The sequence below is a fragment of the Coregonus lavaretus genome (assembly GCF_964263955.1).
Source record: "Coregonus lavaretus genome assembly, chromosome: 19".
Lineage (NCBI taxonomy): Eukaryota > Metazoa > Chordata > Actinopteri > Salmoniformes > Salmonidae > Coregonus > Coregonus lavaretus.
Window position 1 is genome coordinate 36419985 of NC_140006.1, and position 17309 is coordinate 36437293.

At 41.9% G+C, this 17309-nt stretch overlaps 1 protein-coding gene across 1 annotated transcript in view; it reads right to left on the reverse strand.

Moving 5' to 3' along the window:
- Positions 1 to 17309, reverse strand: part of LOC311146846 (solute carrier family 25 member 36-A-like) — a 30358-nt gene that overhangs the window by 9431 nt on the left and 3618 nt on the right. Inside the window, exons 2-4 of the mRNA XM_084183449.1 lie at positions 10329 to 10490; positions 6645 to 6722; positions 2676 to 2776 (exon numbers count right to left, since the gene is read on the reverse strand). Coding sequence (XP_084039575.1) covers positions 2676 to 2776; positions 6645 to 6722; positions 10329 to 10490 — 341 coding nt within the window. The remainder of the gene's footprint in view (positions 1 to 2675; positions 2777 to 6644; positions 6723 to 10328; positions 10491 to 17309) is intronic.

Genomic DNA, 17309 nt, shown 5'->3' on the forward strand with positions numbered 1-17309 from the left:
TGTAAATTAACCACATGAACTAGCTAGTCTATACAGGAGGTCTGTGGGAAGAAATAGACACACTAGGCCCTGAGCCAACTGTGGTTGTGTTGAACTCAAGACAAGGCTTTAGTATGTGTGCCAACTCGCTCCCTCTATCGGCATGTTACAGTGCTCCACTTTTCCCAACGAGTAAGACCTACATTTACTAAGAAAAATGCTTCAGATAAGCAGCTGGAGACCAGTTCTTAGCTCCACTCCCTCATAACTCCTATAGAGAGAGGGTTCGGGGAGTTGAATGACTGCAAAATGGGCATGATTATAGGCCAGCAGTGGGTATGATTTATGAATCTACACTGAGTATACCAAACATTAGGAACACCTTCCTAATATTGAGTTGCACTCCCCCCTTTTGCCCTCAGAACAGCCTCAATTCATCGGGGCATGGACTCTACAAGATGTCGAAAGCATTCCACAGCCCATGTTGACTCCAATGCGTCCCACAGTTGTCAAGTTGGCTGGATGTCCTTTGGGTGGTGGACCATTCTTGATACACACGGGAAACTGTTGAGCATGAAAAACCCAGCAGCGTTGCAGTTCTTGACACACTGAAACCGGTGCGCACTTAACTCTTTTGTCTTCCCAGTTACCCTCTGAATTGCACACATACACAATCCATGTCTCAATTGTCTCAAGGCTTAAAAATCCTTCTTTAACCTGTCTCCTCCCCTTCATCTATACTGATTGAAGTGGATTTAACAAGTGACATCAATAAGGGATCATAGCCTTCACACCTGGATTCACCTGGTCAGTCTGTCATTGAAAGAGCAGGTGTTCTTAATGTTTTGTATACTCTGTGTACGTGGTCTATATAAATGGTCTATTCATTCTACGTCTGTAATTGAAAAATATATGATATTATAGTGTGTCAGATGGTACAAAAAAGTCAGTAAGCATGTTTCTGTAAGTTGTACTTGGAGAACTGGCACTAAATTAAATTTGACTAAAAAGCATCTTTGGTCTAATTATTCTACATCTGTATGTGTAACTGAGGGAAAGGATTCAGAGGTGTCAAATAAGTTAGGGAGTGTCATAATACGATTGGAATTTTCCAGTGTCTGGAACTAAATGCTGTATATAGACGCACATGCGTATGTTACGTGAGTGATATCTAGGGCACAGTGGTAAGCTTATGTGGGCCTCTTTTGTCAAAGACGAGGGCAGACGTATAAACTAAACACTAAACTTAAATAAACTACATCTGCAGTGTTAGCGGTTCAAGAGTAAATGATGAATGGATTAACCAAATAAAGGTCCCTCAAACCTCTAATAGTGACAAGGTTAGCATTTCTCTTCATATGCTGACTAAGGAAAAATCAAAGTGCGTGTTGTTCATGTACCTTTAGTGGGGGTGGGTGAGGGAGTAAACAGGCTGGTCAAAGGGGGAAGGGGGGCAGTGTATCAAGACTGTGCAATCACGTAGAAGTAATAGGAGATGAAAGAGCTGCAAACCAGCTAGTGACCTATACCAGCATCATCATTATTAGCATCAATAGCATCATCATTAGCATCATGGTCATACCAGTGAAAGGAAATGGGGTGCTACCTGAGGCGTCCGCCCAACAACGTCCGGCTGGTGTGTCGCCGCGAGGCGGGGGGGGACCTCCCGCAGTGAGGGCCCTGACATGTTAGCGCCCTGGGGCCTTTACTACTGTACACACACAGCATAGACAGCGCTTGAAGGGCCAAACTCACTGTTTAGCAACAAACTGGTACGTTAACACAATTTAGGGTCCTTCGAGAGTCGAAGAGCCTCAAAAGAGAAAAAACTGGGGGAAGTGGGGGTGGGATGGAAAGCACAATTCAAACTTTGAGGATGTTATTTATTTTATTGCTGGAACAGGCAGCTAGCGGTAAGTAGTGGTATGTAGTAAAGTGTTGGGCCTCTGCCAAGTTGGCTGTATATAATTGTAGGACAAAGAGAGGCAGTAATGTGGGTCAGTGGGTCTATTCGCCGTGTGAAATCTCTTGAGCAGTTCAATATATGAGTGGAGGAAGTACAAAATGCAACTGACACGAAGTGTTAACTGTGTGCGTTGTCCTTTTCACACTATGTATTTTCTTACTAAGTGCTTTAACTGAGAGAACAATAAAAATGTTTATCTTCGCATCCAACTTAAGAACTACAATATTGAAGGGAAGAATAAGCCTTAACCTCTTCACTTTCACTATAGCTTATAGTTGTCAAGAGACTGATCCTGAAAGTCTTCAATTGTGCTTTCGGGCAAACCATCTGTGGTTGATATTCAAAACACTCGGAAATGTCCACAAGGTAACCCATATAGTGGCAATGTCTAGCACATAGCTGGATATAGACTAGAGCAATGTTTATAAAACATTGAATTATCTTCAAATGAATAGGAAACCCCATCCACCCCATAACACAACATAAAAATGTACAAAAAAAAGAAAAAACATTTAATCAAATAAAAATATGGCCTGTTTCTTTAAACAAAAACAAAATATCTTAAAATAAATACTTAATATATCCAATTTTCTATGTAATCAGTCAAAATAAAATAAGTAGCTGGAAATTGTCTAAACAAGTCAACTTTGAATGCAGCAACAACCAGTAAAAACTGCACTGACAAGCAGGTTATAGACAGCAGAGGAGGAGTTTTTGGAAGGACTGTTACCTGCTAGGCCTGCAGACAGCATATGGACCTGCGTGGAGTCGGGTTCAAACACGCCATTCAGCTTCTCTTTGGCAGTGGAGTAGGATGCAAAGTAGATAGCTCTGTGGATACAGGAGGGAATGGATGGGAGCTAAGAATACAGTGAATCAATCCATATCGGAACTCTGGGCCTTTACCGTTAAAAACAATATTTTTGGGGGTCATGATGGTCGATACCAATACGGCAAACAAAAAATATGTTTAGTTCTTGTGAGATTGGGGCAAAACTGCAGAGTATAAATGACAGGCAGCGTCCCCTCTGTCCGAATTGACACAGTAAATGGCCTGGAACTCCTGTTGCATTCATTTGGGTAGTTTGTGTGTCACGGATTTCTTCACATTTGTGTTACAGAGTGGGATAAAAATGGTTTGAATTGTCGATCTACACAAAATACCCTGTAATGTCTAAGTGGAAGGAAATATATTTTTTTAAAGATTAATGAAAAATAAAAACACCAATATACCTTGATTACATAAGTATTCACCCCCGATTCAATACATATTAGAAACACCTTTGGCAGCGATTACAGCTGAGAGTCTTCTTGGGTAGGTCTCATAAGAGCTTTGCACACCTGGGGTGTGCAATATTTGCCCATTATTCTTTTCAAAATTCTTCCCCTGTCAAGGTGTTGGGGATCGCTAGACAGCAACTTTCAAGTCTTCCCATAGATTCAAGCAGATTTAAGTCAAAACTGTAACTTGGCCAATCAGGAACATTCACTGTCTTCTTGGTAAGCAACTCCAGTGTAGATTTGGCTTTGTGTTGTAGGTTATTGACCTGCTGAAAGGTGAATTTCTCTCCCAGTGGTGGAAAGCTCCTATTATTTCACACAGAGTGAGTCCATATAAAACTTCTGTGATTTGTTAAGCCAAATTTTACTTCTGAACTAATTTAGGCTTGCCTAAACTAAGGTGAATACTTATGCAACGACTATATTTTAGTTATTACATTTTATTAATTTGTAAAAATCTGTAGAATTTTCTTTTGACTTTGACATTATGGTGTATTTTGTGTAGATCAATTACAAGAAATTAAAATTAAATATTTTTCAATCCCACTTTATAACGCAACAATATTCGAAAAAAGCTCAAGAGGGTGTAGACTTTCTACATGCTTCAAAAAAAATGGCCCATTAGGCATGTTCCTGCGTAGTGCGTGTGTCTGTGTGTCTCTACACGTGCATGCCAACCAGGTACCCAAATCACATGCCCTGCTTTAGCTGGAGATTGATCTCCCTTGGAACTCTTACGCTCTCTACTAAACTCAAATCCCAGAGGATTACTCAAGTAAACATTTCCGCTGTGGGGATTAAAACCCAATGACCCGGTTCGCTCACCCTGCCTTTAGTGTACAAGTGTATGTTTGTGAGAGAGTGAGATTGTGTACACTGTGCATGTACGTGTGTGTATGCAGATGTGAGATTGGGTGCATATTCACGCATGTGTGTGTGTGATGTGAAGGCCGATCTCAGTGATGGTGACGCGGACTCATCGAAAGCTTGTGATGCCGAGTGTGTGCTGTGCCAAGTGTGCTGTAGCTGAACAGCTTACTGCCCAGCCAACCATGCTCTAATGGCAGACAATATGCTCAGCTCGGCAGCACTCTGCAGCCCGCTGCCAAGGCCAAGGGGGAGACCAATCAGCCAGGGCACACAGCAGCAGTGTTAGTCACTTCTCTGTCGGGTTAGATAAGGTTCCTTGCTGTGTTAATGTAAGTAAAGCCTGGTGAGCGTCTAGTCGCTGGCAGGGGTTATTGGGAAATGGCATTGGTGTTTTTGCTCTGTTCCAGTGCAGCATTGAGGAGAGTATTGAGGAACGGAACCCTGTAGGAGTAATGAAGGATGATTGATTATTCTCTCCCTCTCTTTCCTCCGCAGTATTTTTTATGGCAGTGTGCGCTCAGGTCAGTCCCTCTCCTTACCCTCTCTCCCTCCCTGCCGTTCTCCCAGTCTACCTCGCTCTACCCATCTATCTCGCTCTCCCAGTCTACCTCGCTCTCCTTCCGCACCTCTCTACTTCCCGGTCTCTCCTGACCCCCCTCTCCCGGCCTTCCTCTCCCAGTCGCTAACCACGTCCACCTAGCTCTCCCCTGACTCCCCCCACCTCGCTTTTTTCATTCCATTCTGGTGTTCCAACCAGCAAAATACATTTATCAACCAGTTCTAACCCCCAAAAAGTACTGCTTTATATCGTTCCTTTTTGTTCCTATTTAAAAAATAATTTCATTTAGAGCAACATTAAATTACTTCACCACTTAGTGCAGATAGAGCAGCTTACTGTGGAGCAGGTACGCAATTTAAAAATCGGTATAGGAAAGTCGTTAAGAGCTATTTCAGCCACACCCATTGCTGACAGGTGTATAAAAATCAGGCACACAGCCATGCAATCTCCATAGACAAACATTGGCAGTAGAATGGCCTTACTGAAGAGCCTATAGGGAGGAGGTCCGAGACCTAGCAGTGTGGTGCCAGGACAACAACCTCTCCCTCAACGTGATCAAGACAACGGAAATGATTGTGGACTACAGGAAAAGGAGGGCCGAGCACGTCCCCATTCTCATCGACAGGGCTGTAGTAGAGCAGGTTGAGAGCTTCAAGTTCCTTGGTGTCCACATCACTAACAAACTATCATGGTCAAAACACACCAAGACAATCGTGAAGAGGGCACGACAAAGCCTATTCCCCCTCAGGAGACTGAAAACATTTGGCATGGGTCCTCAGATCCTCAAAAAGTTATACAGCTGCACCATCGAGAGCATCCTGACTGGTTACATCACTGCCTGGTATGGCAACTGCTCGGCTTCCGACCGCAAGACACTACAGAGGGTAGTGCATACGGCCCAGTACATCACTGGGGCCAAGCTTCCTGCCATCCAGGACCATCTATACCAGGCGGTGTCAGAGGAAGGCCCTAAAAATTGCCAAAGACTCCAGCCACCCTAGTCAGACTGTTCTCTCTGCTTCCACACGGCAAGCGGTACCGGAGCGCCAAGTCTAGGTCCAAAAGGCTTCTTAGCAGCTTCTTCCCCCAAGCCATAAGACTGCTGAGCAGCTAATCAAAATGGCTACCCGGAATATTTGGAACCGCTGCAGGTGCACTGTTTGAATCGTGTTTTCCCAGGTGCGCTGTTAAATTACCTTTTTGGCAAATGTTTGAAAAATGTAGTTTTATTGGCTGCTTCATTACATGAGTTGCATGTTCTGTTAAGATGCATTATCATAATCTAAATGTGATTTGTCATTCTGAGCACCGTGGGTGGACGCCCTAATGGGTTATGCTCCGAATGCATATGGCCGGTAAATTTAAATATTTCCAGTAAATTTCTCAAATGGCCGGTAAATTTAAATCTTCCCAGTCATGTTGTTCGGCGCCATATTTTACTAACGGAAACCCTGTCACAGACTCTACACAAATGCACAGCCATAGACAGAAACACGGCCGCTGCTCTGCCCACAGTGACTGTGATTAACAGACTGGACCAGGAGGCTGCTGTTGCATAATAGGACTAACAGTCATTTCAGTCTGGGTTCTACCACTAGGGAGTATGAATAATTCAACGGTGGAGATGGAAGATGAGGACAGGGAGGGAGTGGAATTTTACTGGCAATTCATCTGCAGAAATTCATTGGGGGGTTCCCCCCGGAAGAAGATTATGTTCTGATCCAGAATAGTTTAATGAAACATAACGTAAAATGGTGGTAATTGTGTCGTCCTCCGATGTGGTTACAAAAAGGAATTTTGAAACAGAGGTCTCACCAAGGTCAAATAATGGAAAACCAAATACAAATAAATTATCTAGGTTTCCTAGCAACCCCCCTTTAAATCTGAAGTCGCCAGAAAAAGAAAAAAAAACTCCATGAAGTAGCCTACACAGAAAGTCAAGAAAATGCAAGCAGAAGCAAAATTATTGCACAGGAAGTGAGATCATACCTGGAAGGAGCCACACCCACCAGGTTGGGCCCCAGGCCTCTGAACAGCGAGCGGGGTCCCTCCTTCTCCAGTATCAACCTGTAGAGGGAGAGGGAGAGAGGTGTATGATTAACTAGCATAGCGCTAAGCATTGAGTATTGATATGCTGAAACATAAGAAAAGATGGCTATCAAGATAGTGGGCTAGTGCCAATGTGGATAATCAGCCTGCCATGACCATAGCACATCGGCCGTTGCCTAAAATTGTCCATTTGTGACTAATACAGTAATAAACAGATGTATTTATGGTCAATTTCCTGATACTGTGTGTTATTGCAAAATGGATGGAAGGAACCAAAAGTGTCAAAACAGATCAATATCGCTAGCTAATGATGTATTACATTAGATTATGCTTTTCAGCATTTGTGTATGTGACGAGTCATGTGACAGTTTTTATACAGCTGGTGGTTCTAATCCTGAATGGTGATTGGTTAAAACCGCATTCCAGCAGGTGTCTATTCACATACAACGATCTGTCTCAGTCAGCTAGGGTTAGGCGGCCTGCCAACCAGTTAGCCCCAGATAAGACAGCAGGCCTCGAATGACGACAGCATGACATTATTAGGGCGGCAGGAAGCCTAGCGGTTAAGAGCGTTGGGCCAAAAACCGAAAGGTCCCTGGTTCAAATCCCCTAGCAGACTAGGTGAAAAATATGTCGTTGTGCCCTTGAGCAAGGCACTTAACCCTTGCTCCTGTAAGTCACTCTGGATAAGAGTGTCTGCTAAATGACTAAAATGTAAATTATAAGGTCAGCAGTGCAAGGAGCTGCTCTATGTAACATGATAATGGCTGATGGGGTTCATGCTGTTTAGTGTCACCCAAGGTTATTCCACCATTAACCTAATTCATGGAGATATTCAAAGCAGTGAGTGTGCTAAGCTTCAATTCAAGGATTAAGGCCTCTAGATACAACTGCGAATTCAGTCAACTACGCAGTCAGTACTGCTCATACAGAACTACTCTGTTCTAAAATGGGATTTGGCCTGCGCTGCATTCGCTGGTGACCCACTTCTGCAGGTTCTTTTCTTCTCCCTGTGCTGCTTAGTGGTGGTGTTGGGTTTCAGTTAGTGCTTCCAGGGCAGAAGCATGGAGGTTGACTGATGGGAAAAGGGGAGAGGAGCAGGCCCAGGAACACTGCAGCAGAGCTGTGATCCAACGGAACGAAGCCTCCAGCCAAAGACTGATGTAAACTTTCCGTAAAAATTAAATAAACAATCTTTCTATCGATATTTCACTGGAAGGGCAATCTTTATATTTAATGAATTAAGTGGATTTGATGGTGATGAGGCTTTCGATGATGCATGGCTACATGAATTTAAGCGTCCTATATTAACTGAAAAGTGGCATTTGAGGCACCTAATTATGTTTAAAGAGAGTCAGTTTGGTTGGATGGTCAAGATTTGTTGAACAGACCTTTTGAAGAATGTTATATGCCCATACAACGATAAGGTCTATGACCCAGTGTATTAGGTATTACCCCTCAAACTGGATGTAGGGCTGTGACAGTCACGTCATTTTGGATGACGCTTATTTGTCAGCCAAATGACCACGGTCATCGTTATAAAAAAATATATATATAAAAAATATAATAATAAATAAATACAATCGGTTGAATAGCAAATACCTACACCTACTTGGTTCAATCTCCAGGTTTGCATAAATATCCAAATGCATAAGAATATTATAGCTGTTATTTGGACGGATACAGCTCACTAGTCTTTACTACAAGCTAACTTCATGCAATAAACATAGATACAAACAAGTGTTAGCGACTTACCAGTGATGAAGTGCTTCAAACACACAAATGTACCGAGTAACCGGAGCCAAATCATCATCATCGTGGAGTAATAGCCTGAAACCATGTTTGTCTAACCTGGTCCTTGGGCAGTTGATGAAACTTAATTTGGTGGTCTTTTCGCCAACAAAATAGTACGCAACAGCTTTTCGGCATCTTAAAAGCAGGGTTAGTTAGCTAGTTGAAGAAAGTTAGTTGGCTGATAATCATGATGTACATTCCGTGCGACAGTCATTTTTACGTTTAGAATTAGTGTTTTTAGGTATGATGTAGTTTGTTGATTAAGACGACATGGAAGTATGTTAAAAATGACCAACCAAGCATATCACATTGAATGATCAAAAATCTAATAAAATTACAGCTGTTGTCGGTTTATGTGTAAAGTAGGCAATTTAACATGGGAGTAACAGGAGTATCCTACGGCTGTACCCTACTCGGGGGCATGGTCACGTTAAGCCACGCCGTGTGTATATATACTTGTTTGCCACAACACCTTGCTAAAACAAGGAGCAACAATTTCATCACGTTGTAAAGAGTCCATGTTACCCTGGAAACAGACTCGACTGCATGTCTGGCTGTCTTCAGTCAGCTGTTTGTTCCACAACACAACATTCTACAACTGGATAGTCATGTCTCCTCTAGCCTTATAAAATCAGCTCTTAGATGTGAACCAGGCTTACTTTTACTTTACTGCTTTTGGGTAGTTTGTCGACTTGAAAATATATATATTTTTGTATTAAAACAGTTATTAAAATGTTTATGACGTCTTTATCCATAATCGTTGGTTACACGATTATACATTTACTGTGCCAGCCCTAGCTGTATGCTCCCTTTACTATGCCCGTTATGAAACTGGTTCTGCCTCCTGGCCCTGTGGTGTGGAAAATGTTTAAGGTGAGGGCATGTAAACAGCTGTTGATATGAGGGACATTCATTCGCTGTGCCACTGTCCACATTACAATAACAGCCTCAGAGAACAACGTGTCTATTTCCTTGTCCTCTCTATGTATTTCAGTCTCTATTCTAGTCCGGTCAGTGGAGAGCTTTTACAGAGCAATATGAAAGGAGAAGATTAAGGGGTTAATGTTTTCCCTTAGCAATATGGAGTGGTATATAGACTAAATGTTTGTAAAAAAAAAAAAACTAAGGCAAAGGGGAAAGTTGCCCTCTACGAGACTAACATGGGCAGTTCCACAGCAAACCAAAACAGAACCACAGTAAGCCTCTCCCCCTGTTCTCATTCTATTTTTACAAGTGAGTGAGGCAGATTTAAGTATGCTATAGAACAACTTGTACTTGTCCAATATGTTAAGGGTTATTTCTGCCTCGTCAGCGATGATGAAAGCTAGGCTACATCCCCAATCTGAAATGATAGATTCTCGCTATGTGGTTCAATATGTATGCGAGACCCATATTGATGCAATCAAAATGCTGAAATGCAAAGCACGATTCCCAGACCTTAGCTAAAGCAAGACTCAGTCATAACATAGTATGACAAACAAGAAGCCAGGATATGACTGTCCTAGCTTGCGTTCCTTTTTTTCTAAGGGGGAAGAGTAAACTCTTTCATTAACCTTAGAGGACGATAAAAATACGTCCTTTTTAAATGGTCATGAAGCGGTCAAGTCATAAGACGTTTCTGTCTGATAACACTCCCGTTTACAGTAACTCATCTTTGAGTCATTGGGTGTTAGGTAATCGTGTCAAAGGGCATGTGAGATACTGTAGGTGGCCTTGAGTGAAACATGGCAAGAAACTTCTAGTCTTCCTGAAACGGTGACCCAACGAACCCTGTCCAAACACAATGTAATATGTAGGCTATTCTCTGTGACCCCTGTGTGATGAACTTACTTGAGGCAGTGGAGGGGTCCCGGAGGGGCCATGCGGGCCACACTGGCCCCATTGACGGTGCTGAGCTGCACCTCAGAGATGTAGGTGACATGAGAAGACTGCAGTCTGGTCTTTACCACTTCCAGCGGACAAGTCAGAACAGCGCCCACTGTTCCCCCACACCTAGACGAGAGAGAGGAGGAAGACAAGCAGCTCAGAATAGCCAAAGAGTACAGAAGGGTGTTTTTCTTCTTACAATAACAAGAAACACCATAATTGCTCTCGGATCACTAAGATTAGGATCTGTATTTATCCATTTCATAATTATGTTTATTGAGCAGACGACATGCATTTTACCACAATTACCAACGCAAAAATTCTAAGAGAATAATCAAATGGGAAGTTTCTGCCGTCCACCTGACCAAAGCTTTAGGAAAAAACAAAAGTGTGTGCCGTCGGAAAATCCCTCCTTCCAAATCAAAGAGCCAATAAATAATATTGGCCTACACTAGGCTACCGTCAATAAAAGTTGCAGTAAACGTTTACTTGTACAAGTTAAACTTATCAACTAACATAAAAAAAAATTCTCGAAGTGGTTATTCATATCCTTGAATAGCGCAACGGGCATTAGCCTACATAAGCTCCCAGAGCAGTACTTTTGATAAGCGGGAATAAAAGATTAATGAATGATGTGTCGGAGTTGTCTCACAAACAACTTTATTTTGAAAAGCTATTATAAAACGGTGCATTTATGTAAAAGCCAACCAAAAATCACATTAGGGTTTTTATTTATTTATAAAAACGAACAGGCCTATCAAACTTATGCCTTTTTGACTATCGAATAGCATGCAAAACAATAAAGCTATAAAAAAGTATAATCCACATTTGAATAGGCTACCAAATACAAAATAGATAAAATAAGTATGAAATGAAACAAATCAATTACAATGCAAATAAGTAGCAGAGAGCCGGGACAAAAGTAAAACGGGGCAAATGTAACACGGGCGATTTTCAGACAACACAGAAGCTAGAAAAACACTGCCGGGTCCTGCTAGCATGATAGTAGATACCCATAGACTTCCAGCCATTGGGCTAACATTAGTTAACATTGGCTTGCGAAACTACCTCGAAATTCCTTCATAATGGACACAGAGACATACAAATGATATCCACGAGTTCATCCAACTCTGGGGAAATAGATACAATGCATTCGTTAAGTATTCAGACCCCTTCACTTTTTCCACATTTTGTTGAGTTACAGCCTTACTCTAAAAATTTAATTATTGTTTTCCTCAATCTACACACAATACCCCATAATGACAAAGCAAAAACAGGTTAAGACATTTTTGCTAATTTATTAAAAATAAACAGAAATACCTTATTTACATAAGTATTCAGACCCTTTGCGATGAGACTCGAAATTGAGCTCAGGTGCATCCCGTTTCCATTGTTCATCCTTGAGATGCTTCTACAACTTGGGAGTCCACCTGTGGTAAATTCAATTGATTGGACATGATTTGGAAAGGCACACACCTGTCTATACAAGGTCCCACAGTTGACAGTGCATGTCAGAGCAAAAACCAAGCCATGAGGTATAAGGAATTGTCCGTAGAGCTCCGAGCTCCGAGACAGGATTGTGTCGAGGCACAGATCTGGGGAAGGGTACCAAAAGATTTCTGCAGCATTGAAGGTCCCCAAGAACACAGTGGCCTCCCTCATTCTTAAATGGAAGAAGTTTGGAACCACCAAAACTCTTCCTAGAGCTGGCCGCCCAGCCAAACTGAGCAATCAGGGGAGATGGGCCTTGGTCAGGGAGGTGACCAAGAACCCGATGGTCACTGACAGAGCTCCAGAGTTCCTCTGTGGAAATGGAAGAACCTTCCAGAAGGACAACCATCTCTGCAGCACTCCACCAATCAGGCTTTTATGGTAGAGTGGCCAGACAGAAGCCACTCCTCAGTAAAAGGCACATGACGGCCCGCTTGGAGTTTGCCAAAAGGCACCTAAAGGACTCTCAGACCATGAGAAACAAGATTCTCTGGTCTAATAAAACCAAGACTGAACTCTTTGGCCTGAATGCCAAGCGTCACGTCTGAAGGAAACCTGGCACCATCCCTATAGTGAAACATGGTGGTGGCAGCATCATGCTGTGAGGATGTTTTTCAGCGGCAGGGACTGGGAGACTAGTCAGGATCGAGGGAAAGATGAACTTAGCAAAGTACAGAGAGCTCTTTGATGAAAACCTGCTCCAGAGCGCTCAGGACTTCAGACTGGGGCGAAGGTTCACCTTCCAACAGGACAACGACCCTAAGCACACAGCCAAGACAATGTAGGAGTGGCTTCGGGACAAGTCTCTGAATGCCTTCAGTGGCCCAGCCATAGCCTGGACTTGAACCCGATCGAACATCTCTGGAGAGACCTGAAAATAGCTGTGCAGCGACGCCCCCTATCCAACCTGACAGAGCTTGAGAGGATCTGCAGAGAAGAATGGGAGAAACTTCCCAAATACAGGTGTGCCAAGCTTGTAGCGTCATACCCAAGAAGACTCGAGACTGTAAACGCTGCCAAATACTTACGGAAATGTGATCTGTTTATTTTTTATACATTTGCAAAAATGTATAAAAACCTGTTTTTGCTTTGTCATTATGGGGTATTGTGTGTAGATTGATGAGGAAAAAACTATTTAATCAATTTTAGAATAAGGATGTGGAAAATGTGGAAAAAGTCAAGGGGTCTGAATACTTTCCAAATGCACTGTAAAAAGGCCTAATTGCCAAAGTATCCCTTGAAGTAAATTAGTGGGTATTCACCCCCCATGGATTTCTTCACATTTGGATTCAATTGTAATTTTCTGTGGGGGGGGGGGGGGGACTAAAATGTCTTAATATAACACTAATATACCTTAAAAATAGATTAGATAAGTATTCACCCGAGTCAATACATGTTAGAAACACATTTGGCAGTAATTACATCTTAGTCTTCTTGGGTTAGTCTCTAAGAGCTTTGCACACGTGGATTGTGAAATATTTGCCCATTATTCTTCAAGCTCTGTCAAGGTGTTAGGGGGTCATTTTCAAGCAGATTTAAGTTAAAACTAACTTGGCCACTCAGGAACATTCACCTTCTTCTTGGTAATGAACTCCAGTATAGATTTAGCTTTGTGTTATAGGTTATTGTCCTGCTGAAAGGTGAATTTGTCTCCCAGTGTCTGGTGGAAAGCCTAATAAAGAAGGGCAGTGATTTGGTAGATGGGGAAACGATAACAAATCGGACATTGAATATCTCTTTCGGCATGGTCAATCTACCCAGACAACAAAGATAGTCTTCTGAGCTGCAGGACAGGAAGGAAACTGCTCTGGGATGTCACCATGAGGTCATTGGTGATTTTAAAACATCTGCAGAGTTCAATGGCTGTGATGGGAGATAACTGAGGATGGATCAACAACATTTATAGTTACTCTACAATAAGGACCTAAATGAGAATACAAATATAAGCAGGTTTTTCTTTGTTGTGTCTGGGTGGTTTAATACATCATCCACCGCTTGACCATGCCGAAAGAGAGATTCAATGTCCGATTTGTTATCATTTCCCCCCCATCTACCAATTCACTGCCCTTCTTTATTAGGCTTTCGAAAAGCTCCCTGGTCTTTGTAGTTGAATCTGTGCTTCAATACATGACTGAGGGACCTTACAGATTAATGTATGGGGGACAGAGGATAGGTTAGTCATTCAACTCATGTCAATCTCTATTTCACAGAGTGAGTCCATGTAACGTATGTGATTAAATTAATAAGCCACATTTTACTCTTGAACTAATTTAGACTTGCCTAAACAAAGGATGTGAATACTTATGCAGACTATATTAGAGTTCATTTGTATTAAATTTGTAGAACTTTCTTTTCACTTTGACATTATGGAGTAGCCTAGTGTGTAAATGAATGACAAAAAGTCACAATTATAGCCATTTCAATCCCACTTTGTAACAACAAAATGTGAAAAAAAATCAAGGGAGGTGAATACTTATGATACCCACTGTAAATGGGGTTTATACACCCATATTTCTTGACAACCCCTACTTAAGCCAATGATGTTTTACAAAAACTCCATACAATAGGTGTAAGCAGTGGTCCTAGTAAATAATTAAAGTTACCAGCACAGCACACCCATTCACTATACATTAGAAACAGCTTATTATCATCATCATTACCAAAATTAAGGTTCTCTTTACCAAAAAGGATGCGGTAATGAGATGTGTTTCGTAATAAGAGGCCCTTAGCTCAATATGCAAGTAATAGGAGACAGCCATTACGAGTCAGCAAACAATTGACCCAATCACTAAAGCCCATTCATGCCTCCATGTTGGTACGGTAATGGTCCTCTAAGTTTTTGCCAATTTGAGATTTGTAGTCATTTCAGTAATGAGAAGATCAAGTGTCGTAAAGGGGGTGTTTGAGAATAACACTCATTCTGAAGTTTACATACACTTAGGTTGGAGTCATTAAAACCCATTTTTCAACCACTCCACACATTTCTTGTTAACAAACTATTGTTTTGGCAAGTCGGTTAAGACATCTACTTTGTGCATGACACAAGTAATTTTTCCAACAATTGTTTACAGACAGATTATTTCACTGTATCACAATTCCAGTGGGTCAGAAGTTTACATACACTAAGTTGACTGTGCCTTTAAACAGCTTGGAAAATTCCAGAAAATGATGTCATGGCTTTAGAAGCTTCTGATAGGCTAATTGACATCATCTGAGTCAATTGGAGGTGTACCTGTGGATGTATTTCAAGGCCTAACTTCAAACTCAGTGCCTCTTTGCTTGACATCATGGGAAAATCAAAAGAAATCAGCCAAGACCTCAGAAAAAGAATTGTAGACCTTCACAAGTCTGGTTCATCCTTGGGAGCAATTTCCAAACGCCTGAAGGTACCGCGTTCATCTGTACGCAAGTATAAACACCATGGGACCACGCAGCTGTCATACCGCTCAGGAAGGAGATGTGTTCTGTCTCCTAGAGATGAACGTACTTTGGTGCGAAAAGTGCAAATCAATCCCAGAACAGCAGCAAAGGACCTTGTGAAGATGCTGGAGGAAACAGGTACAAAAGTATCTATATCCACAGTAAAACGAGTCCTATATCGACATAACCTGAAAGGCCGCTCAGCAAGGAAGAAGCCACTGCTCCAAAACTGCCATAAAAAAGCCAGACTACGGTTTCTAACTGCACATGGGGACAAAGATCGTACTTTTTGGAGAAATGTCCTCTGGTCTGATGAAACAAAAATAGAACTGTTTGGCCATAATGACCATCGTTATGTTTGGAGGAAAAAAGGGGACGCTTGCAAGCCGAAGAACACCATCCCAATCGTGAAGCACGGGGGTGGCAGCATCATGCTGTGGGGGTGCTTTGCTGCCGGAGGGACTGGTGCACTTCACAAAATAGATGGCATCATGAGGAAGGAAAATTATGTGGATATATTGAAGCAACATCTCAAGACATCAGTCAGGAAGTTAAAGCTTGGTCGCAAATGGGTCTTCCAAATGGACAATGACCCCAAGTATACTTCCACAGTTGTGGCAAAATGGCTTAAGGACAACAAAGTCAAGGTATTGGAATGGCCATCACAAAGCCCTGACCACAATCCTATAGAATATTTGTGGGCAGAACTGAAAAAGCGTGTGCGAGCAAGGAGTCCTACAAACCTGACTCAGTTACACCAGCTCTGTCAGGAGGAATGGGCCAAAATTCACCCAACTTACTGTGGGAAGCTTGTGGAAGGCTACCCAAAACATTTGACCCAAGTTAAACAATTTAAAGGCAATGCTACCAAATACTAATTGAGTGTATGTAAACTTCTGACCTACTGGGAATGTGATGAAAGAAATAAAAGCTGAAAAATCATTTGCGCTACTATTATTCTGACATTTCACATTCTTAAAATAAAGTGGTGATCCTAACTGACCTAAGACAGGGAATTTTTATTAGGATTAAATGTCAGGAATTGTGAAAAACTGAGTTTAAATTAATTTGGCTAAGGTGTATGTAAACTTCCGACTTCAACTGTAAGTGAAGAAATGTAATTAACTTGTGCGCATCTAAGGACTACTCCTCTAGATGATGCATAATGGGGGAAACCAATGGGTTGGGCCAAAGCCAGAACACACATGGGTAAAGCGGCGTTTTGAAAATGTGTCATTGGCTGTGATACTCTGATTGGTTAGAGATGATCCAATCGCTGATTACTTTGTACAACACCCCTCATTGGGTGAAAGAAAACGTTTTTTAAATGACATTTTTTTTACAGACACGTTTTACGTAATAAATATTATAGTTTAATGTAAACTTCCCCCCCTTACCCCTCCCCCCTCAGTTTTGCATGATCCTGCGAGCCCCATCGAGTCGGAGTGGTATCCCAATTCAACTGGGCAGAAGGTATCCTAGCTGTTAAGAGCGTTGGGCCAGTAACCAAAAGGTCGCTGGAAAAAAACCTGTCAATGTGCCCTCAAGCACGGCACTTAACCCTAATTGCTCCTGTAAGTCGCTCTGGATAAGAGCGTCTGCTAAATGAGTAAAATGTCAACTTTGAGCGAGGCGTAGTGCCTTTTCAGCCCTCTAAAAGTTGGCCCTCCACATGAAGCGAATAGAGATGCAGACTTCATTTCGAGTGGTTCCCAAAACTCCCATGAAGCTCTGCGACCCAAGGCTGAAGAGTTGCTTCAGGAAAGAAGGCTTAAAAAAATACTAAGATGGCAGCAAATGTAAGTAATTTAACTTCATAACGAATCATACAAAAAAAAATTACAGATAAAGGGGCAAACAGCAGTTGTTACATCCATTTTTGGACTTATAAATTAAATGTACCCATTGATTCTTGAAGAACATAACTTATAAATGACTCATGAACTTAATAGTTCAACTGTTGTACCTCATCAGATCCCAAAATACAAGCTGTTTTTACTCCAATGTTTGTAAACAAAGTAAATGTAAACAAAC